General features: G+C 38.1%; 4 protein-coding genes across 6 annotated transcripts; 1 reads left to right on the top strand and 3 right to left on the bottom strand.

Moving 5' to 3' along the window:
- The first annotated feature begins 101 nt into the window (after nt 1-101).
- dhrs7b (dehydrogenase/reductase (SDR family) member 7B) lies at nt 102-6,463 on the top strand. Its single transcript, XM_077212314.1, has 7 exons — nt 102-173; nt 2,576-2,733; nt 2,850-2,968; nt 3,152-3,362; nt 3,982-4,074; nt 5,178-5,330; nt 5,419-6,463. Exons 2-7 carry the CDS (start codon nt 2,580-2,582, stop codon nt 5,622-5,624), a joined length of 936 nt encoding a protein of 311 aa, XP_077068429.1. The 5' UTR covers nt 102-173; nt 2,576-2,579; the 3' UTR covers nt 5,625-6,463.
- Nucleotides 6,464-8,822: 2,359 nt separating this feature from the next.
- On the bottom strand, nt 8,823-12,295 carry tmem11 (transmembrane protein 11). Of its 2 annotated transcripts, none has more exons than XM_077212313.1 (2): nt 12,143-12,295; nt 8,823-9,936 (listed from the first exon to the last, which is right to left on the bottom strand). In XM_077212313.1, exon 2 carries the CDS (start codon nt 9,927-9,929, stop codon nt 9,420-9,422), a length of 510 nt encoding a protein of 169 aa, XP_077068428.1. In that variant the 5' UTR covers nt 9,930-9,936; nt 12,143-12,295; the 3' UTR covers nt 8,823-9,419. The 2 variants fall into 2 exon arrangements, with proteins under 2 accessions (XP_077068428.1, XP_077068427.1); XM_077212312.1 differs by lacking the exon at nt 12,143-12,295 and adding an exon at nt 11,588-11,669.
- Nucleotides 12,296-14,258: 1,963 nt separating this feature from the next.
- natd1 (protein NATD1) lies at nt 14,259-16,687 on the bottom strand. Its single transcript, XM_077212311.1, has 3 exons — nt 16,436-16,687; nt 15,499-15,617; nt 14,259-15,395 (listed from the first exon to the last, which is right to left on the bottom strand). Exons 1-3 carry the CDS (start codon nt 16,530-16,532, stop codon nt 15,279-15,281), a joined length of 333 nt encoding a protein of 110 aa, XP_077068426.1. The 5' UTR covers nt 16,533-16,687; the 3' UTR covers nt 14,259-15,278.
- A 957-nt stretch (nt 16,688-17,644) lies between these two features.
- phospho1 (phosphoethanolamine/phosphocholine phosphatase 1) lies at nt 17,645-20,559 on the bottom strand. Of its 2 annotated transcripts, XM_077213847.1 has the most exons (4): nt 20,440-20,506; nt 20,261-20,318; nt 19,956-19,991; nt 17,645-19,251 (listed from the first exon to the last, which is right to left on the bottom strand). In XM_077213847.1, the coding sequence occupies exon 4, from the start codon at nt 19,192-19,194 to the stop codon at nt 18,343-18,345; it is 852 nt and encodes a 283-aa protein (XP_077069962.1). In that variant the 5' UTR covers nt 19,195-19,251; nt 19,956-19,991; nt 20,261-20,318; nt 20,440-20,506; the 3' UTR covers nt 17,645-18,342. The 2 variants fall into 2 exon arrangements, with proteins under 2 accessions (XP_077069962.1, XP_077069961.1); XM_077213846.1 differs by lacking the exon at nt 20,261-20,318 and having other exon boundaries at nt 20,440-20,559.
- Nucleotides 20,560-22,262: the final 1,703 nt, after the last annotated feature.

Below are 22,262 nucleotides of genomic sequence, written 5' to 3'. Positions count from 1 at the left end.
TATATATATATATAGAAATTTTAAGTAAACTATAACCATAATCCTGGTGTCTGTACCTTGTTGCTAGATTCGGTAGAGGGCGTTGTGGCCCCGCCCCTTTCAGGCACAGCCAAAATCACGTGATGTTATTGACTTCCGGAATCTCGATTCCATTATAAGGGTCTCAACTTTCGGTAGGTAATATCATTATCCCTGCAGGTTTATTTTTATATATTTACCCTAACATTGTATGTTGATAGAACAGCATTTTAAGAGAATGATTATTATGAGATACTGAGACGTTAGAAATGAATATGTATGTTTTGTGAAAAGGAATTCGGTTGCATGATAGCGAACTGAAACGTGACTTAGACAGTTGCTGTGGACTAATGTTACTTCTACTACAAATCACATCATTGAAAACGTGGTTCTGTATTATCGAAAAAGACTATGGGGTTTTCAGACACTAAAATTACTCAACACTTTACCGCTGATGACCATGAGATAAAAGTTATTTTAGTATAAAGTAATTATTAATATTTTAAATTAGCTATTAATTTTTAATTTAATTTGAAAGTTTAAGTAACGTTAATTGTGTTATGTGCTTTTGTCATTTTTTTTAGTTAATTTATATTTCAGTTTAGCTTTAATTTTATTTTAGTTTTAGTCATTATAAAGGGGTCATGAGTCATGACAAGGATCTTTAATTAATATGCTTGAGGTTCATGTATAATGTTAAAGTTTTTTGCATATGAGGAAGAATGATTCCGCAAATGACATGCAGGTAAAAGTAGGTTAAACCGAGCGCACAATTTACTAATATGTTCCCTCGAATTTATAAATCGTAAGAATGATTTAGCAAATCGAGGGAACAAATTAGTAAACCGTCTGCACAATTTATAAATTGAGGAAACGAATTAGTAAATTGTGGACGCGATTTAGCCTACTATTTTTTTCTGCATGTCATGTGCGGGGGCTCCCTAGAAAATAATATTTTTTTTTCTACATTTACAAAAAACTTTAACATTATACATGAACCTCAAGCATATTAAAATAATAAAAGATCCATGTCATGACCTTTTTAGAATGACTAAAACTTTGTCTGAAATGATCCATTTTTAAGCAGCGGCTCCTTTAAGGATTGTCAGTAAACGGCCACTGTAAAGAACGCAGGCATTGCACGTGTTTTGAAAACAATATCCATTTAAAACAGTCCTTTACAGACAAAGCATTGACAAAGAAATTGTTAACTTACGGTTTGTGATGTTGCTGCTGTAAGATCCAAAACAATTGGCTGCTTCATCTTTCAGAAAGTCCATTACACTGTACCTCGTTTACAAAACAAGATGCAGTCAAATGCTCTGAATAAACATATAACACACCGTTATTTTCATGCCCTTGTAATCTTTAATCAAAATCATGAACCTTCCCTCCCCCTCGAATCCAATCCATTCCAGAGGACGAAATCAAGACCCGCCCTACATTTTCGTTCCAGATACCATTTTATTCAAATATACGACACAATAAGGAAGAAAAGAGTATTTGATCCTCCGTTTTATGTCAACTTTAATCTTTTGAGGGCTTCACTGGTTAATTTTAAAAGGTTCTGCATGTAGTCTGCATTATTCCATGTAGTGTCTTAATGTGTGATCAAAACTTTTAAACTTATTTTATGACTTATAAAATAGCCTACAATAAAACAATTCTGTTTTTCTTTCAAATATTGTTTACAATTTAGTTTTGTCAGTTCAGTTCTGTAAATTCAATTCAATTCAATTCAAATTTATTTGTATAGCGCTTTTCACAATACACATTGTCTCAAAGCAGCTTTACAGAAAGTGCATTTCGGATATGTACATAGAAAAATACAGTTAGTTAATCATGTATTAATTTATGGCATAACATATCGCCGGCTTTGAGTCGTCTCTTCACAGGCGTTGGGTCATCTGAAGTCTCCTTGAGAGGCTGGATACAAACTGGAGCTGACGAACGCTATTTACCTCGGGACTAGTGTCCCGAGATAACAGCAGAAAGGCAGATGGGAAATAATTAGCATAGCTGATGTTCATAATGTTAATGCATTCGAACTGATTCAGCAGTAGTATTAAAGGTTAAGCATTAAGTGAATGCTTGGTTAAAGAATTGCGTCTTTAATCTAGTTTTAAACTGGGACAGCGAGTCTGAGTCTCGAACAATATCAGGAAGGCTATTCCAGAGTTTAGGAGCTAAATGCGAGAACGCCCTCCCTCCTTTAGTGGACTTAGATATCCTAGGAATGACCAGAAGCCTCGAATTTAGTGATCTTAAAGAGCGCGATGGATTGTATGGCGATAGAAGGTCTGTTAAATACACAGGAGCTAAACCATTTAGGGCTTTATAGGTCAGTAGGAATACTTTGTAATTGATACGTAACTTAATAGGTAACCAGTGTAGAGATGATAAAATATTTTTTTTTAAATAGCATGTAAAGGATATCCACATTTACCCAGCCAAGGTAAGTATCACAGAATGCTGTCATGTTACTTCTAGATAAAGATGCTGAGTTGAGTTGAGTTTTTTTATAAATGTAAATGAATATATGCATATGTGTACACAGACACATGGAGCGTGTGTTAGGTTTAGGTGTTGGGCCACTGGCCGCTGGGACTGTCGGGCTGCTGATTTTGCTGAAAGTGATCCAGAGACTGAGACACAAGCAGAATCTACAGGATAAAGTGGTGGTGATCACTGGAGCCAGCTCAGGCCTGGGCAAAGGTTATATGAACATAAACTCTCTTATAATGCTTATCATAATGTCTTAAAAATGCCATTTGACTGTAGATATTACTTCATTGCTTGTTTAATATCTTAATCTGTCTTTTCACCCTCAGAGTGTGCACGGGTCTTTCACGCGGCGGGGGCCCGACTGATCCTTTGCGGACGGGACCAGAAGAGACTACAAGAGGTCGTTGAGGAGCTGAGAAATAAAAATAATAATGGAAAAATACAGGTGATAACCTTCAAGCAAATCTCTTATTCTCCTTTTTGACTGTTCGGTTATCTTTTAAGGCTGTTTAAAAATGTGATTGTGCTTATACAGTGAATTCAGGGGGGAAATAAGGTGTTGTTTATTTACACTAGACAAAAATGTAGGTGTGAACATATCCAATCTCTTAACAATGTTTATTTACAGACTTACACTCCCTGCACTGTCACCTTTGACCTCTCCAGCACATCCCTGGTTTCCAGCGCCGCCAAGGAAATTTTGAAGTGCCATGGACACGTTGATATCCTCATCAACAATGCAGGCATTAGTTACCGTGGCAACATCATGGACACCCACGTCTCAGTTCAGCGAGATGTCATGGAGACCAACTACTTCGGTCCTGTTGCTCTTACACAAGGTGAGTGAATAGGAGTCAAAGAAAGAGATCAGTGAAATTATTATATAGTTTAAATTTTGGGGTGGGAAAGATGTTTATAAAAAACAATCAAAGAAGTCTCTTATTTTCGTCGAGACTGCGTTTAATTGATCAAAAATAATGTATCTTAAAAGGTAATTTATTCCTGTGATGGCAAAGCTGTATTTTCAGAAATCAGAGTCTAATATGTTGATTTAATTCTCAAAAAACATTTCTTATTATTATCAATGTTGAAAACACTGACATTTTAATAAAAACTTTTTCAAGATTATTCGATGAATTGAAAGTCCAAAAGATCAGCATTTATTTTAAATAGAAATCTTCTGTAACATTATGAAATAAATTTCTTTACAGTCACATTTCATTAAAAAAAATACTGACCACTACTTTTGAAAGGTAGTATGTTTGTATATATATATTTAATGATATTAAATCTGAAATATATTATAAATATTATTATATTATACATGAAGATAAATTATATATAATTCAGTATATATATCACATTATACATCACATTATATCCTAATATCACATTATTATCAAAAATGAAATGAAATTATGTATAATATAAATATGTTATTTTTTTTGTCCTGTCCAGCCATTCTGCCTTCAATGGTGGACAGACGCAGTGGACATATTGTTGTCATCAGCAGTGTGCAGGGAAAGATTTCAATACCATACAGATCTGCATGTGAGTATACATACGTACTCAAAAAAAAGGTATTCATATGTAAGAAATGACAATGTCTGCCTCGACACAGATTCCACTCCAAGATAGGTGTTAGAACAAGCTCATTCCCCAAAATGGCTTAATTATCATAGAGCTGAACAAAGTCAACTGTTTTATTCTTTCTGATTACACATCGTAAGCAAATGGTCATCGATTGCAAAATGGGAGCAGGTGAGGGACCCTCAGAACCGTCTCAGACCATCTCAACTTCATTAGCATACAGACCACAGCTGTTACAACAGGAGCAACTTCATTTTAATTAGGGCTGGTAAACTGTCACGGGATAAAGGTCTGAGATTAGGATGCTCGGGGTTCATTCCGACTCTGTTGAAACCAAGGTGCATCACTGCAACGCTGCAATAAAACCTCTTCATTGATGAGGGGATTTAAATATTTTTCTTCATGATTGGGTTTCTGCGTGTCTTAATTTGCCCATAAACAAATTAAGGCCTTGAAATGAATATTAGGCCTGTAGAACCAAATGTTCAAAAGCTGCAGCCATTTCATTATGGGTATGCCATTATTGTGGTTAAGGGGTTAAAAGAAGAATTACATATCTGTCAATGAGTTATCAAAAAAATTTCTGAGCCCATTGGCAGATGCTCGTGTTCTTGTTTTAATAATAAACATACTTCATTTTGACCAATTTCACAGAAAACAAGTAAATGCATTTATTTATCTCCAGTAAATGCATCTTGATGTAAGAATCTTTAGACATTTGCACTGGAAAACAAAAAAATACTGAGGAAGAACATCGCTTTTTTGCACTGTAATCAGAAGGTGCAATAAAAGATGTGTCCATATTCTGGTGGTTGGGAGCAGAGCGATTCAAGCTTTTTTTATGAAAAAGTAATGGATATCTGTTGGAAGTTGTAATTTCAAACTTTGAAGTGTTAATACTACTCATTGTGTTTCTCCCTAGACATTTACATTTAGTAAACATATTGACGTATTGTTTTCCCCTTCAATTTATTCCTTACATTTTCTGAACTCTGTCTTAAAAAGGTCTTTAACCTTGAGTATTACAACTGATCAGTTTGCATCTCTGTAATGCTTTTAATCAGATGCTGCATCTAAGCATGCGACGCAAGCCTACTTCGACTGTTTGAGGGCAGAGGTCGACAGGTTCGGCCTGCAGGTGTCTGTCATCAGCCCGGGTTACATCAGAACAAACCTGTCCATCAATGCAGTCACGGGGGACGGCTCTCAATATGGAGGTGAGATAATGCTGCTCTTGTCAACCAAACTCTTATTCTCACTCTATTAAGAAGCGTTTCTTTTCGTTTTGTTCTTTTGGGTCTGAAGTAATGGACAAAACCACAGCTAAGGGGTGGGATCCAGTGGATGTGGCACGAGCCATTCTGAAGGCTGTCTGTCACAAACAGAAAGACGTGGTGTTGGCTGGGCCGCTGCCGACTGCAGCCGTCTATCTGCGCACACTCTGGCCTGCTCTCTACTTCAGACTGATGGCTTCACGGGCCGTAAAAGAACAGAGAGTGAAAGAAGAATAAGACAAAACAGTATTAGAAAAAATCTTTGCATCTTTCCTCTTAGGATTTCATCACTAAAAACTTTCATTTGTATGTCTAAAGGTGAATACTCATGGAATGTGATTAATAAATATTTAAAAATGAATTAAAAATGAACAGCCAGATGACCAGTCTTTAGATAAGCAGAGCAAACATTTATCATACAAGAACTAGATTCTTTTCTATTCTAAGATGTATTCTATTTATATCGTCCTGGATTAAATGGTTTGTTAATATAGTGACCATTTATTAACCCCAATTTATTATGAACTCAATTTTCCACTCCAGGCACCCTGTTGCAGGTCACCTTTAGTTGCCCACAGTTATAAATCATAATATTCAGTTAATTATCATCATAATGTTCTGGTACCCCTTTTGCTAACATGAAGTTGAAATCTGAATATGATTTTTGTTTTGATGAAGTTTTCAACTGCCTCTTATCACAAAGAGGTCTCTATAGCAACAACAACAACAACAAGAAAAAACCAATAGAAATAGATGTGGAGCATCACTAAAGTCTGCAAGGACCGCATCATGATAATCTGGTTATGACCGATGCTAATGACTCATTTTCATTTTATAGTGATGCACCACACATATGCCGGTCTCAATAAGTTCCTGGGAGGTGGAGGGGAATGTGCATGATCAAGCAGTTGTGCTTTGGAGGAAAAACTAATTCTAAATTGTGCATTAATTGACATATAAAGGGATTTGTTTTCCTCAAGAGACCATGACGTTGCTCCAAATTAAAACTCTACATTTTTACCTTGCTATGCTTTACTGTTGAATTTCAAAAAATAAAAGTGGATTTTGCATTGCCAGCCCAGGTGATTTTTGTCTCCAAATATGGTTGATGGAGTAAACTCGCCAGACAGATCTGTCAAGGCAATGCTATTTAAATGGTGTTCAAACAGTCAGTCTAAACAGAAGAAATTTTACTGCCATATTCATTCTTTCGTTTCCACAGATTCACATACAGCTCCAAGCTCTGCGATTTAAAAAAATGTCCACGTGCATGAAATATATGGTATTTTTTCAAATTCTTTTTCCACACGTTTACCTTTCAGATGCCTTAAGATGAGTTAAGCATTTTCAGTTTTAGACCCCGTTTCCTTTGAAACCTAGTAAACCATTAAGAACCTGTACAACGCCTCTGCACTGACAGTTTATCTTTTTTTTAAAAAAGAATAGCCTCATTCCAGTCCCCTTAAAATTCTGCACTAATTAAATGAGATATGTGACAGTTTTGGTTTAATGTTCACTTTTTCTGAATAAGATTATTTTTAAATAGATTTTTTAAAACAACATATGGACTCACTTTCTGACCTGAGAACATTACCATCATGAGCTATAGTATAATAGCTTTGTGATATAGATTTATATATATATATATATATACACTGAGCCAAAACATTATGAGCACCTGTCTAATATGCTGTTGAACCCTCCTAGGCTCAGACTCTACAAGACCCCTGAAGGTGTCCAGTGGTTTTTGGCACAGAAGATCCTTAAATTCCTGTAGGTTACAAGGTGAAGCTGCCAGGTATTGAACTTGTTGGTTCAGCACGTCCCACCCGGAGCAGTGGGTATCTATTTTTGCCCGGGAGCTCAAGGAATCTCATTCATTTCCTGCCAGTATGGAGAATAAAAACCTGCAACCCTTCGGGTTACCAGTCTCACTCTCTAACCATTAGGCCACGACTGCCTAGGTAGGTGGCACGTGTTAAATTTACGTCCACATGAATTGCTGGACCCAGGGTTTCCCAGCAGAACATTGCTTAAAGAATCACTCCCTCAACTGTCTTATTGTCATCATTTACTTTAATTTACTTCCTGCTGCCTTCACTTCCCCTGGTAAACAGTGCATGCATACATAGCCGCCCAAGTAATGTAAAAGAAAATGGGATTCATCAGACCAGGTGACCTTCTTCCACTACTCCAAGCGATCATTACAATTTTGTGACTTGTGCCAATGTAGACGTTTTGTTGGCGCAGACCAGACTGGATAGCCTTCATTGCCCTTGTGCATCGATTAGCCTTGGGTGCCCAACGTCCTGTTGCCGGTTTGTGCCTCCTCTGACCACGGTTGGTAAATTCTCACCTCTGCTGACCGGGAGCAACACACAAACCTTGTGGTTTCAAAGAAACTCTGACCCAGTAACCTTGCCAAAGTCACTCAGACCTGTATTCCTGCCCCCAACACATTGATTACAAGAACTGATTGTTCGCTTACAATCTAATCTACCCAGAGCATAATATGTGGCCTTGTTAGGAGATGATCAACATATTAGATATTTCCTTCCCTGACTGATCATGTTTTGGCTCATCAGTATATATCTTTGTGCAATTCCCGGTAAACCTGAACAATGTGTCAAAAGTCCAAAAAATGCCATATTTAAGATTCAGACACTGGACATCTATCTGAAATGTCAAAAGCACAAGATGCTATGAGTTATGCTTTTCTAATGTGGCTGTAAGAATGATAAGCACTTACTCCTAAAGGTGAAGTGTTGACCAACTGCAGACAAGAGAACTGTTGGAGAAACCCTTTTTTCATATCATTATTTTCAACTTGAAAATGAGAAATGACACTTAAACCCACATAAAATAAAGACGGAGGCAATTAAACCTTACCCTTTTCTCTTTGAATTTTCTGTTTTAGATATATACACTACAATATGAAAATAAAACATCAGATGACTCATTTAAGCTCCACAGGGCAGATGCATTGGTAAAAACAGCATAAACATCATTTAACACGGTGCCATTAATACAAAACTATATTTGTCACAATTTCTCTGCAAATAAGCTGTGAATAACTGCTTGTTATATTGAAGTAAATTTCATTCAATTGCTCTGGTTTGCCTGCAAATTCAAGGAATAGTTATAACCAAAAATGAAAAATTAAGTAACAGCATATAGATCTAAAACAACATGAGTAAATGACAAAACTTCAATTTTGGGGTGAACCATCTCTCTTTTTTTTTTTACATTTACTTTTCTTTTATATTTATTTTTCATAACTTGATCAGAAGATCCGGATTTATACTGATCCATTACAAACCGTGGCTTGAAAAATAAATCTGACTGTGAGATCTGCATGAAGGCTACAACTCAGATGTGCAATAAGAAAGAATCCAAGCCCTTGAGGGTCAAAATAAAGGTCGTCAGAGATACCAGTGAGGTTAAATCTCCTACTGTTTAATGAAAAGGTGACGCACCAAAGGCAGGGTACAGTAAAACTACACAGAGGGAGAAAAGAGAGGATTCAAAGGTCATTCTTAAAACACGTCTGTCTGTCCACCACACGTTCAGTCCGACAGGTCGCTGCCCGGGTGCGGAGGCTCCATGTGGGTGGCAGGTGACCGTTGGGGGAGGGCCGCGGGACGAGGAAGGGGCTGGACAGGCGCAGGGAAGAAGTGGGAAAGGGGGCTCAAGTGCACTGGTGATATCACTTTTAAAGTACAGAGAAAAGAGGAAGATTCATTCAGAACTATAAGCTCCCCCCAACCGCTCCTCTCATCCATCCATCAATCTGTCCAATCCTTGACCAGTTGAAATCAAAACGATGAAAAATTGTGACAGAGAAAGCGCCGCGTATCCTTTTTTTCCCGATCACTCTCACTGTCGGTCCGTCCGTATGTTATTGTTTGGTGTGTGCGTGTGTGTATCTGCCAGTGTCGGTGTTTAGTAGTGCTTCTCACCTCCTTGCCGCGTGTTTGTGTGTGTATGCGTATGTCAGTATCTGTATGCGTGTGTGTGGATGTGGCATAGCGCTCATACAGCGTACAGTTCATAGATCCTCTTGGCACAGTACGCCAGGGCCGCCAACGCTATCGTGTTGTGCAGTCTCTTTCTGTGCACGTCGTCCCGTCGAACCAGAACCACCGGCGTAGAGGAGGTGAGCGTGTGCAGGGGCAGCCGCGAGAGCTTCTGACTGTCGTACTCTACCTGGTACTTGCAGCAGGGGTCGAACTGCCAAGAGATGCCGTAGAGTGCGGCACAGGCCAGGCTCAGAGCGCCAGCCGGCAGCGCCACGTAACGGGAGTAGTCGGCGGGAAGGGCGAGCGGCGTCAGGAGGCATGCTGCGCCGGCCAGAACGGCGGATTTGTGCAGACAGTTTCCCACGGCCACCCAGCGGGCTGTCTCGTCCCCGATGCGCGTGGGTTCGATCACGATGTAGCGGTACTGCGCCTCCAGAGCCTGCTCCAGCTCGTATTCAAACTGCTCCTGTGCATTTTCGCCGTTGTAAATCTCGTGGACGATGTAACACTCCGTCGCCGCCATCACTCCCCTTGAGAAAGAGAAAAGAGGAAGAGGAAAAAGTGAGTTCTCCAATCTAACCCCTGGTTTCACAGACAAGGCTTAAGCTAGTCCTAGACTAAAACGCATGTTTGAGCTGTTTTGCAACTTACACTGACAGATCTTAAAATATGTCATTGCCATTGTTTTGTCTCAAGATGCACACCAGTAATGTTTTTTTTCTAAGGCACATTTATAAAAGCTACTTAAATGTCCTGAATGATCTAAGACCTAATCCTGGCTTAATCTGAGCCCTGTCTGTCAAACCAGGCCCAAATTAATTAATTTAGATTTCAAAGTCTGAAAGTTCTGTTTATATAAACCCTAAACTTAGCAATGCGATTCAAAACAGTACAATAATACCGCTGCAGTAACATAATTGCCATTTTTGTCTTGATAACATATCTGACTTGTCAGAAGAGCTTTTTTAGCAAATATTTAGTCTCCTCCACTGATCAGCTTGTAAAACATAAATAAATGCACACCACTGTTCATGTGCGCAAGATATTTTTTAAATTGTGATTGAGGAAAAAGTTTGAATTAAACTGATCTGATTATTCAGGTCTACACCACCCCTTCCAATATAATCGAAATTTCAGATCGAATGAGGCGTTTAAATTAAGGCTTTTCAGCCCTATTGAGCCATCAGTCTGATCTGATTATTTGGTTCCATGTGAATGCAACTTCTGAGATTTACTGTGTATGGCAAAAAGTAAAACTGATTTGACAAGACAGATACTTTAAGACCAGTCAACATTGCTTAAGATGGGACGGCATTTCCTGTGCTGACTTTTTTTTTTACCTCGTTTTTTTAAATTGGTTTAAAAATGGTAAAGTTGCTATAAAAATCCTCCTCTAAAATTGACTGTATGTTGTGGTCTTGCTTCGACACGACCTGTCTCGCGTTGTCTACATCAGCCAGAGCATCTGCGGCCTGGGTTCACAGTGTGAAACTTCTTCGCGATGTTTTAATATAGAAGCGGAAAAGCTGACGGTATATTTTCAAATGTACAATGAAAGACACTTTGGTCAGGTATATTGATAAAATATTGTTATTTCAAACTAGTTATTATATCAGAAAATACGGGCTGATATCTAACTTGATCAAATCAGGCGAGAGCGGTCCGCCTTAAATATAACGCATACTGTCAGTTTAACAGGCTGTGCATTAAACGGCCATTTTTTTGGAACAAACATACAATTTCTAACTGTTTTCAAGACATTTAGACGAAACTTAGTATAACAACTATCAATGCTTGCTAGCTCTAACATTACATATCTCCTTGAAACCCGCTGTCACGGGTGTGAAGCGCTATTTTAACTTGTCCCTCTCTTGTCAAAATGGGTAACACATACTGCAAAAAACACGAGGGATCAATATTAAGATTTCAGATGTAACTGCCATATAATTATATTTTTGGTGCTCTCTGATCTGCTAATCAGTTGAGGGACCCCAGAGTCAGTAAGCTAATAAAAACAACACATGAGCTCCATTCAGACTATGTTTCTTTTGTATTTGTGGCTTCACAAAACGCCAAAAGGCCTACTGTTTTGAAGATAGGAAACGACCTTAAAATGTGCATAAAGCCTAAACATTTCACGTCAAGTATCATGAAATAATGACAGGTTTTAGTCTAACTGACCTCTCCCTGTTGACTGGGACACCGCGCCTCCTTCCCAGCGACGCCATCTTGAAAAAGCAACGGACTAGACTTGACGCAAAACTTGTCGCGGTGCACTTTAGGTAATGTAGTTCGCGGCTTCAGCTCTAATAATAATTTTAAGCTTTCGAGCACATGAAAGAGACTACAAATCCCGTGAATCTGAATTTAGTTGAGGACCCTACCACCTGAACAGAATCTGTTACGATATTAATATTTGGTTTATTTTGTTAAAGACAGTTGTTTGTAATGTATGGAACACATTCTTTCGTACAACAAACAAGTAACTGGTTTTGATTATGGTTTTTTCCGCGAGGCTATATTATTTATGTGTTTGAATAGCGGAGGTGACCAATCGAAAGCAAGGACAACACTATGGGGCTTTCAGTAGGACAAACCATTCCCACGCCACAGTGTATGCAAACGTTGCATAAAGAGTGTGGTCTGACTAAATGATTTAACTGTTTTGTACTGTGTCCAAAACTTTAGGTCATTTAATGCAAGTGCATGCGAGGGTATTGCAGAAAAGGCACTCACCCATAATGTGGTCGGTTCTCGTTTATTTAGTGTGTCCCGTCCTCGTACGGCGCTGGTGCATAGGAGGAGAGGGGGGAACCGTGTTGTGTTATAACAACTACACGGTGCTCGGTAACACGTGCAGGGTTTGCGCTCTCTGTCTCCACCAGTAGTGGTGGATTGCATAACATAAAAGCATTAACACCGGTCATTTTATAAATATGTGCATTAACGAAATTGAAAAAAACCAAAGCAATAGTTTTAGGTATGGTGCCAGTGGACTGCTGGAGTGCAACAGTGATTAAAATATTTTTATTTTTACAGGGAAAAAAGCATTTAAGGAGCCACTGTAATTGTACTAGTGAAACCCAAATGCATTGAAGTTATCATCATTTACTTAGGCTACTACCCTCATGTCATTCAAAAAAAGTATGAATTTGTTTATTTTTTGAAAAAAATTCAACATGCTTATATTTTTTTGTATGGACTTGGAGCAACATGCTTCAAAATATCTTCATTTGTGCTCCACAGGAAATAAATAATTTCCAACATATGGTTTTGGACCGGGATGGGCACTATTTCCGATACATGTATTTAAAATACGTATTTGAAATACAAAATACTATCTGAAAAAAAATCAAATGTAATTTGTATTTAAATACATTTAAGTTTAGTATTTTCAAATTACATCAAATACGTTGCGCCAGTCAACTTTATTAGGCTGCTGATTTCCTGTATCAACTAGTTCAGTCCCCCAAACAACAACTTTCATGCACATGAGCTGTTACTGTACAACTCCATCTGGCATTGGGTGAGCAAATTTTCTGCATTAATAAGGAATAAGATATGGCGAGGATGTCATAGTTGATTTTACTTGATTAAGGTTCGAACGGAACATCATACCGATTTGCCTTCAGTTCACATGAAGGAATAAAACAGCACTAGCAAGGGGTAAAAATAGCATTAGCGAGTCAGTCTTGATAGTCAGTTGGGTAGTTGGTTCTATCAACTAGCTAGTCAAATGTAGTTAAGCATTCCTATTGCTTGCTAGGACTGGGTGATATGATGATTTATATCATGGCGATGATATAATGTGTGAATTGATTCAACTTTTTCTATATTGTTTTTATATCGCTGTATGCAAATATATCCATGCACATAGTGGGCAGGAGTTATTGACACTTTAAAATGATAAAGAAACATGAATGGATGAGTAATAAAGAGCGGGACATGTTTGATGTTAAAAAGAGTTATTAAAAGTGCAATATGCTGCGAAAGAGAACTCACTCGCACACTGAGTGGTAGTTCTCTGTGCACGGCTAAACAGTCAAATACACGTATGTTGAAATCTAAGTATTTACATAAACACACTTGGTTTATGTCTTGAGTGAAGGTAAACAGTTGGGAGAATCAGATGTGAATCAATATATTGGGTCTATCCATCAGCTCTTTAAGTGACAAAAACCTAAAATACTGCTGCTGTCTGTGTCATTAATGTTAATCTAACAACAAAAGAAAGAGAATATCACTCACTGCTCTTGACTGAATATCTTTTGTAGATTTATAAATATCAGTGTGTATTTAATTTATACAATGAGGGTTATGCAGTGTTTTATTTAGCATTTCATTACTTTCAATTTCTGTATTATTTCTTACTTCTGTTAGGTAGACCTACCTGAAAAAAATAACGTTCTTTATTTATTCCGTATCTTCTTTCTATTGTAATTATTTTCCCTACTGCTTGTCATCTCTTTGTTCTTATTTTATTACTGACTGTTAACTTTTCAATAATTGCTTGAGAACTTTTTACGTACATTAGTTAGCCTAGAATAAGTTTTTGCTGTGGTATTGAGAAGAGTGAAATTTCACTCGTATATTAAATGTTGATATATTTAATAACCTTATTTCGAGAAAAAAAAGACTAGTATATCATGATATATATTGTTATTGTGATGAGATTTTTGTCATATTGCCCTTCCCCACTACTTGCTATATAGCAAGAAAAGATCCCACATTTTTAGACATGATTAATTTTGTAGTGTTCACCACAACTAATAGCTAGAAGTATATCCAGGTCAGAAATAAGTATAGAAGTGGCACAAATAACAATAAATGAATGATTAATGAATGCAAAATATTTCAATAATAAAAAAAACTTTATTCGAAAGTACACACAATTAAAACACATCATACTTATGAACACAAACACTCATAAACCAAGTTTTATCTAAAATGTTTTATTCAAAACCATGAATAGTAATATTAAGAGTACATAAGTGTTTAAAACAGATGGGTGTCAGGCATCTTTAAGCTGTATTACACCATAAACCGACGTAACAGAGCCCAGTTTTAGGTGAAAAAGATGACCATCATTATCATCGCTAGGAATATCACTGTCATTAATGGTGTCACGGATGTTTGTGTCGGCACAGAATATGCCATGCAAACAACCGATCTTGCTCAGGGAAGTTCATCAACTGACTTTTAATAAGACCCCTGGGATATATGGGAGTAATTAACATACACTGATTCATACGCTCATACTGTTATTCATACACACACATCCAACCACTTGTAACAGAATCCTCTATGCAGAGGTGCTTTATTGTGTTTAGTAAGTGTGCATCCTGAGAGGTTCAGCCCTGCAAAATATATGGGCAGGCGATTGTCTCCAGAGTCTGAGCTCTTCACTGCCCATAGTATACACCGATACACACATGCAAGAACAAGAAACCAGCCTAGAACATGCACAGAAGAAAATAGCTGTTTCTGACAGGACAGTTACATTAGGATGTCCCTAAAACTCCTGTGCACGTCCTGTGCATGTGGAACACAAGTGCGCGTGTATCTCTCTCGTGAGCACCACTAAATCTGAAGGTGTAAGGCCAGAGAGGCATATGGAGTCTGACGTCACTCTTAGGATCATATCAAACAGTTGATATTTTGAGTTCATAATTGGTGTCATAATCCTCTCACTTCTCTAGATTGGCTTGAAAGTCTGCTTGAGTAATGGGGAAACTAGCCCACCTCAAAGTCCACACTCTTATCTTTCCAAAGAAAACGTTTACATGGCTTTGTAGTTTCAGATCTCTCCCCTCCTTCGATCGCATTCACTCTCGCTCGCAAACATAAATATAAATCAAGATCCTCAATGCTCTCAATGGAGGATGCGCTCCAAGTAATGGGGGTGAGGGTTTTCTTTGACATACTTCTGAATGTACCAGCAGGTTAAATGGGCTTTCAGGTCCTCCTCTACCACGAAGTCCATTGCAGCCTAGCAAAAACAAGCACAAAGCAAAATTTAATGCAACCAGTGAACAAGGTAATATCACTGTGCATAAACTCATTCACATTGATCTTGAGTAATGTTCTACAACCTTGGCCAGGTGTTTGGCGATCTCTCGTCCTCGGTAAGCTTCAGGAACCTCAGTATGCTGCAGATCCACCGTCTTCTTCCCCACATATTCATACAGCAGCACAGCCCTGTCATGGGAACCTTCAATATGCAACGGAATAGATCCAAATATAGAAGTCACCATACAGTAAACAATGTAATTCATGAACTGCGCTGTTAAACAGGATGCATGTCGCTTTCCGGGGAAATCGTCGCCTAGTCGTGGGTTTGGTTTATGTTTCTATGAAAGCGTAATTTCTGTGAATACAAACCCTTTATTTTCACGTGAAACCCCGCAAGAAACAACGCACGACTGTTCCTGCAAACCTCTGCTGCTCCTATCTTCTACACAACGACAGAAAAGAAACGACCTGGGTTTGTTTTGTACAGATAGAAATCAGTGGCGATGAAGGAACAGGAAGTCGCCTAAAAATAAAGTCTGGATGGGATGGCTAGCGGGTAGGCTAGCAATTTAGTTATTGATTCAGCCAGAGAAAAAGAAAACAAAGCTCGCATATCAAATGCACAAACTATGACAGGCGAGATGTACTGCGGCTCTGTTCGGCAAAACAAAACAACTGAAACTGCAGCATTCATCGGATGAATCCTACTTATGAAACGCTTGTTAAAAGTCTACTACAAACCAGAAAGATAAAGAACAAGCTGGTGGTGTGTTGGAAAAAAATTGCTCGAGCAAAACAACTAGTTCATGTCATATTCAATTAACTACTGATCAAAGCATGTAACGACGTTTACATAAACAACAAGGCAATTCCTACTATACAACTAGGACGGATTCTATTAGATAACATGTTTATCGTGTTGAGAAGCGAAATATAATGAACAAAAGGCACATTTTGCAGGCGAGAGGACGATGGTTTTTCCTCCTCCCCCATCTCGTTATCTGACGCATTACTGACCGTTCAGTCGGATGCTGAATTGTCGTCTTTTCTTGTCGTGCTCCACTCTAAGAGGAGTGTTGATATCGAGGACGTTTATCTGTGCAGCCTGGGCCATAACGACAGTGAGTCTTACTGTCAGGGCAGGGGGAGCTGTGTGTCAGTGTGCCACGGCTGATTCCACTGCGATCATGAGAGGCGCATTCATGCCTCGCCGAGGTAAGGACGAACATCTGATCCTGCAAAAACACGCCATCCACGGAAATCAGCTGTGAAGTCACGTGCTCGCAGCTGACCAATGAGGAACGACGTATTGTTATGATACGCGCGGTCTCTTTAAAAAGATCTCGCTGTGTGGCCACCAGGTGGAGAAAAATGTTTGCTGTTCGGTTTTACTTCTTGGTCAATATTTTCCAATGGCATGTCGGGAATTTGTTTAATAAACTATTAGAATTTACTGCTAATTTAGTTCAGAGAAAAATAGAAGCTATTTTTGTTTGTTATTTTGTATTGCCTCACCGAGATCAATAGGCCAATAATTTATGATGTATCTAGTCAGTTCATTTCTTTTTAGCTGTAGGCTACTTTAACCTTAGGCCTAACATAACGCATAAGTAAGGGTTTTGAAACTTTTGTTAATCGATTATATATATATATATATATATATATATATATATATATATATATATATATATATATATATATATATATAGTTAATAAATATACATGATTTATGTAACCACAAAATACTTAATTGCTGGACTATCAACATTATAAATAACAATAATAATATTATTACTACTAATATTGTTGTTGTTAATGGAGATTAGCAGCATGTATAATTGGACATGGTCTGTTTAAGACAGTAGAATTATTATTATTATTTTACATTTTAATGTGCAAAGAAGTTGACAAAACCACAAGGGTGATCATCTCCATCACGTCTGAATGTAAACGTTGGTTGAATTCTGGGATAATAAATGTTCTTGCTTTTATCTGATTTGTTTGCAACTACATTTTCATTATAGCTGTTAAACCTATATTTTGCTAAACTTTTTAGTGTCATTCTGGTTATAAAAAACAACATGTATTGTGAAAAGTGCTAAAAAGACAACATAGATTGAGTTGATTCTGCAATTTGATTTCATTGTGTTCATAGATATCCTTAAAACCATGTAAGACAAATGACAGGTGTTGGGGTGAGGGGTCAAAACATACTCGGACACAGAATTGAGTAAATTATTTTGCTGGTGAGGTTAATTTATATCAGATCCATAGTCCCACATCCAAAGTTCACAGACCTTGCATAAGAAACAGGAGCAAACATACAACCATTTAAAACAACTACAGAGCACATCCAAGCAGAGGATGGGTTTAAGTTTACTAATAAAATACATAGCACACAGTACATACAATATTTCAGTAGCGAATACTAACAATTTTAAGTTATTTCTCATTAATAAGATCATAATTTTAGCATTCTTTACATAATCACTTATGGCACCTTTCAGATTTGCATATTTAAAACTACAAAAAGAACAATATAAGATATTTAGACAGCAACTGGTCACATATGAAAAAGAAAATGCATCTAGGGAGATACTCTACTGGCCAGTATTCATGTTAATGCAATCAGAAGAAAAAAAAAAGTCTAGGAGATAGTCACACACATACACTCATCCACATATCGGTAAATTTGAATATACTGTAAGTGTACGTAAAGCTTTTAGATGGCTTGACATTTTCAAAGTACAGTTTATTGTAGTGTCATTTGAACTGTACACAGTCATTAAATGTGGATCATATTAAAAGATCCTTAACGGTTTGGCAGTTTCAATCAACAGAACTAAGGTGATAAATATTAGAGTTTGGAATGTAACAATAAATCTGTGAACATGTTTATGGCCTTATTTAGGTGTATTATATATTTAGGGCCTCTCTATTATCTTCCTCAGGGTGTTGATGACATCCTCTCCACTGTTCCAGGGCACCACACTTGCCTTGAACTCTCCAGGTTTGGCTTCCTCCATCTCTTGAATCAGTTTATGCATTGGGAAGTCCCGGCGTGGGAACGCTATATCACCCGGTGACAGAGTGAGTGATGGGCAAAAGTCATTGGCCCCATCGCCCACATACAGAACCTTCTGATAGCGCCGTCCGCCTCTCTCGCGCATGCGCTGGGCCACATACTGCCTTACCACCACTGCTTTGCACATGTTTGCTGGGCACCGCAGGCACTCATGGGAGTGGAAGGGCCGAAGCTGCAGCTGCCCATTATCATCAAAGTGAGCCGGGTTGGTGAAAATACGCAGAAACAGTGGGTGGAATCCTAGGTGCTGCAGCCACGTCTCGATGAAGACAGTATTGGCATCAGACACGCAAACCACTTCAAAGTCCCTTGATGGCTGGGAGAGCAGGAATTGCATCAAAGTGGGGATGCCTGGGCAAGGAGGGAGCTTCTCCACTGTGTCTCGAATAGCTGCTGGGGTGATGCCCTGTTCGGCGAGGTAGGCCAGCACACGCTGCATGTACTCATTGTAGTGGCCAGAACGGTAAGTGTCCTTCAGCCAGCCGGGCAGGACTCCACCTGGCGCCACAGTTACTATAGAGTCGTCAGTGCACTCATCCACCAGGGTCTCGTCAAAGTCAAAGAATATAAGGAAACGCCTATCATTAGGCGGCGGAGTGTGAGCTCTGCTTCTATGTTGGTGGTGCTCCTCCACTCCTCCAGGGGGATGGGCTGGGGAAACACAGCAGTTGAAGACAGAGTCCCGCATCATGGACAGGAGGGAAGAACAGCACAGATGTCTTTTTCTTCTCTGTCTTCTGCTCCTCCTCTGCAGAAGACAAGAGCAATGCATTTATGCCAGAGCTTCAAGCAGACAAAATAAATGATAAAGAAGCAGGATGAAAATCAGCAGAAAATTAGTAGCCTAGATAAAACTTTAACCCTAATATTATTTTTGAAATTTTTATTTTCTTCAAAATTTAGATGTATTAAAATATGTTTCCAGCCATTGATGTTCCAAAGGTTTTAAGACTTATATAGTCTGTGGACTCAAATCAATAGCAGAGACTCCTGCTTCTTCCATTCTCTTACAAACTGGTTCTACACTGTCAGATACAGAGACAACATTATGGTTTCAACCTGATTTTTTAATAATGCAATTATCTTTGAATTGTCAAGGCAGTTAGAAAATTCTAGGTTTAACAGAGCTTACAGTATATTTTATTACATATTAACCTCTTCCTTCGACCAGTTTCTTTAAAAGATCCCATTTTGTTTTTCTTGAATTTAATATTTTAATTAATGCAAAGCCTTGATTTATTGTCCGAGGACATAGTTTTAAGATGTAGCTTAGTAAACGATGACATTCTTATCTAATTCATTTTATTTTTGTTGAAATATTGCCGATTTTAAATACTAACATAATGGGACATGACCCCCCCCCCCCTCCCCCCATGTAAACCAGTATCAGTGAATCGACTCACCGCAGTTTTTAATCTTACAGTCTTCAGTATAATTATTTATGCCACTCACCTGTTTTCACCGTCAACGCGCCGTTGCAATGTCAACCTATAGACAAATACAGGACAATATAACTTTACATTTTCCAAATACTCACTTACAAAATGTTTTCAATAAGCGATAACAGTTTCTGGTGACCGTTTACAAATTGTAGCTACTGTTCAACGATACAGCCTCAACACAAGTTATTAGATGACAGCGTGATTATGTCATATTCTAATGGATTGTAATCAAAAGCGGTTACGCAGCAAATGTCTATGACATTGCTTTCACTTTATATGCATTGCAGTACAGATTATGCAACAGATCGGAAATACCTGATTTTTGGTGCATTTGGCTCAAGGTTATTGCTTTTAAGTTCAGCAAATCTTTCAGCTGCAAAATATTTTCAAATATGCTTAAAAAGGTACGCTATGTTTAATAGTCCACCACAGGATATAAATATATACAAAACAGACAGGTCGTAATGGAATTGCCCAGTAAATGAGCAAATTACCTTTCGCTGTTTAGTTCATCACCGATCGCTGCCTCTGCGTCTGACCGCCCGGCTGCTCTAAAGTGCTGGAGATGTATGGTCCGATCGTGCTTTATTCAACCACAGTGACGCCCGTCGGATGGGACACGCCTCTCATTCATCACTGTATCCAAACACCACTGACATCCTCCTCAGCGATGTCATTTGTAATGTATGCAGTCAAGATCTACCTGTTTGACCTATACATGAAAATCTTAAAGCACTGTTTATACGGTTACATGCAGTGCTTAATTTGTATAAATAATTGCCGGTCTATGCCAGATCAAAAACAGCAATTAAAAGACACTGTGACGTAACCGACACTGACCACACAAGTTTTCCCGGAACATACTATGACGTCACTAAACAGTGACTTCACAAAGAGCATCGTTCACAAGTTTCTGCACAGCCCTACTACATAGCCTTATATAACTACGTTTAGGCTAAACATCATTCAGTTCAGTTCTCTCACAGACGACGTCGTTGCGTTTCCATTACATCGATTTCTGATTCTGACAGATCTAACTCGCGTTACTCGTTTCTTATCCTGGAGTGCGCTACCCAGTCGCAAGTGCCATTGAACTTTTTTGGTAACGACAGAACTTGCGACCATATTTGGCTTTGGGACTGCTAACTGCTTATTAGCAGTTCCATCATGATCTTCCGAAAAGGAAAATGTGCTTTTTGACGATATTAACTTATTTATATTAGAATAATTCATCAGGTGTAGGCCTAGGCCTTGTTTCAGCACTGGCGTTAATTTACTGGCCATTTTATTAATTATAAAAAATATAACTTTAATGTCAGGTGTACGGTTAATCGTGATTAATTAGGCTACAGAAAAACGTGTGATTAATTAGTTAATTTTAAATCGATTGACAGCACTGCTTTTTTGCATAATCATATTTACGTTACAACAGCAATTTTTTTCAGAGAACATTAAATAGATATTCTGTCATTATTTGTGATTGAACCAAGTCTGATAATTTGTAATGAGTAGGCTAAAGATTTAATGTGGGTAAAATGTATCTATAGGCGAGCAGTCAGGACGCAGTAAAGTTTAGTCGTGTAATATCCTGTAGGTCTACATCACAGTTCTTCCTAACGCTAAGAAAAGAAAAGAAAAAAAAGGCTATTTTGTGGTGGAGTGGAAAACGAACTTGTGTGTCATTTTCAACATTCCTAAAACAGGAAAGTCTTGATAGGCTAGGCTACTTGATGCCAATTTATGACAGCCTAACAAACAGTCTATTCTAGATCCAAACGAACTCTTATCCAAGTCTAAGTGGGGCAGAGAATACAAAAATAAAACGAATACTTATCGATTTATTCTGGGCATAAGGGCATCTGTCAATGCAATCAAACGCGTAACTCTACACAGATAACGATATCAAATGCATGACATTGTGAAGACCATTGAATGGAGATGTCCTCTGTTTTCTTTTTCATCAACAGTTCAATGAGGTCACATAATCAGTCAGGACTCTCTAATCACCTGCTTATTTGATGTCTGTTACTTCTGCTTTCAACACGCACACACACACACACACACAAAAAAAATAGGTTCTATGGTTTTATGTAAAACTAACCCATTTTTTTTGCGAAAAATGTTTAATAGTTTAACATTTAAAAGTGCTTGTTTTTTAAAACATGATTTTAAAATATCAATGTGACACTAAACCCAAAGCAACTAGCATATAACTTTATCTATTCACAGATTTCACTAGGCTAAACAAGGTCAAAGGTATAAAGAGATTGAGGTCATATCATGAAACAGGCCCATTCTAGTCATTAAAATGAACCAC

The sequence above is a fragment of the Siphateles boraxobius genome, unplaced genomic scaffold (assembly GCF_051911475.1).
Source record: "Siphateles boraxobius isolate OS27281-9 unplaced genomic scaffold, OSU_SipBor_1 66, whole genome shotgun sequence".
Lineage (NCBI taxonomy): Eukaryota > Metazoa > Chordata > Actinopteri > Cypriniformes > Leuciscidae > Siphateles > Siphateles boraxobius.
The sequence above is the reverse complement of the archived record's forward strand: the minus strand, read 5'-3'. Positions and strand labels throughout refer to the sequence as shown.

What these genes read in the sequence shown, in the direction of transcription:
- dhrs7b (XM_077212314.1), top strand. Translation starts at nt 2,580, where the DNA reads ATGGAGCGTGTGTTAGGTTTAGGTGTTGGGCCACTGGCCGCTGGGACT. An exon ending in CAGCTCAGGCCTGGGCAAAG is followed by an intron (nt 2,734 to 2,849) that starts GTTATATGAACA and finishes TTTCACCCTCAG; the next exon opens with AGTGTGCACGGGTCTTTCAC. An exon ending in ATAATAATGGAAAAATACAG is followed by an intron (nt 2,969 to 3,151) that starts GTGATAACCTTC and finishes GTTTATTTACAG; the next exon opens with ACTTACACTCCCTGCACTGT.
- tmem11 (XM_077212312.1), bottom strand. Translation starts at nt 11,634, where the DNA reads ATGGCGTCGCTGGGAAGGAGGCGCGGTGTCCCAGTCAACAGGGAGAG. An exon ending in GTCCCAGTCAACAGGGAGAG is followed by an intron (nt 9,937 to 11,587) that starts GTCAGTTAGACT and finishes CTCTTTCTCAAG; the next exon opens with GGGAGTGATGGCGGCGACGG.
- natd1 (XM_077212311.1), bottom strand. Translation starts at nt 16,532, where the DNA reads ATGGCCCAGGCTGCACAGATAAACGTCCTCGATATCAACACTCCTCTT. An exon ending in ATTCAGCATCCGACTGAACG is followed by an intron (nt 15,618 to 16,435) that starts GTCAGTAATGCG and finishes TGCATATTGAAG; the next exon opens with GTTCCCATGACAGGGCTGTG. An exon ending in TCGCCAAACACCTGGCCAAG is followed by an intron (nt 15,396 to 15,498) that starts GTTGTAGAACAT and finishes TGTTTTTGCTAG; the next exon opens with GCTGCAATGGACTTCGTGGT.
- phospho1 (XM_077213846.1), bottom strand. Translation starts at nt 19,194, where the DNA reads ATGATGCGGGACTCTGTCTTCAACTGCTGTGTTTCCCCAGCCCATCCC.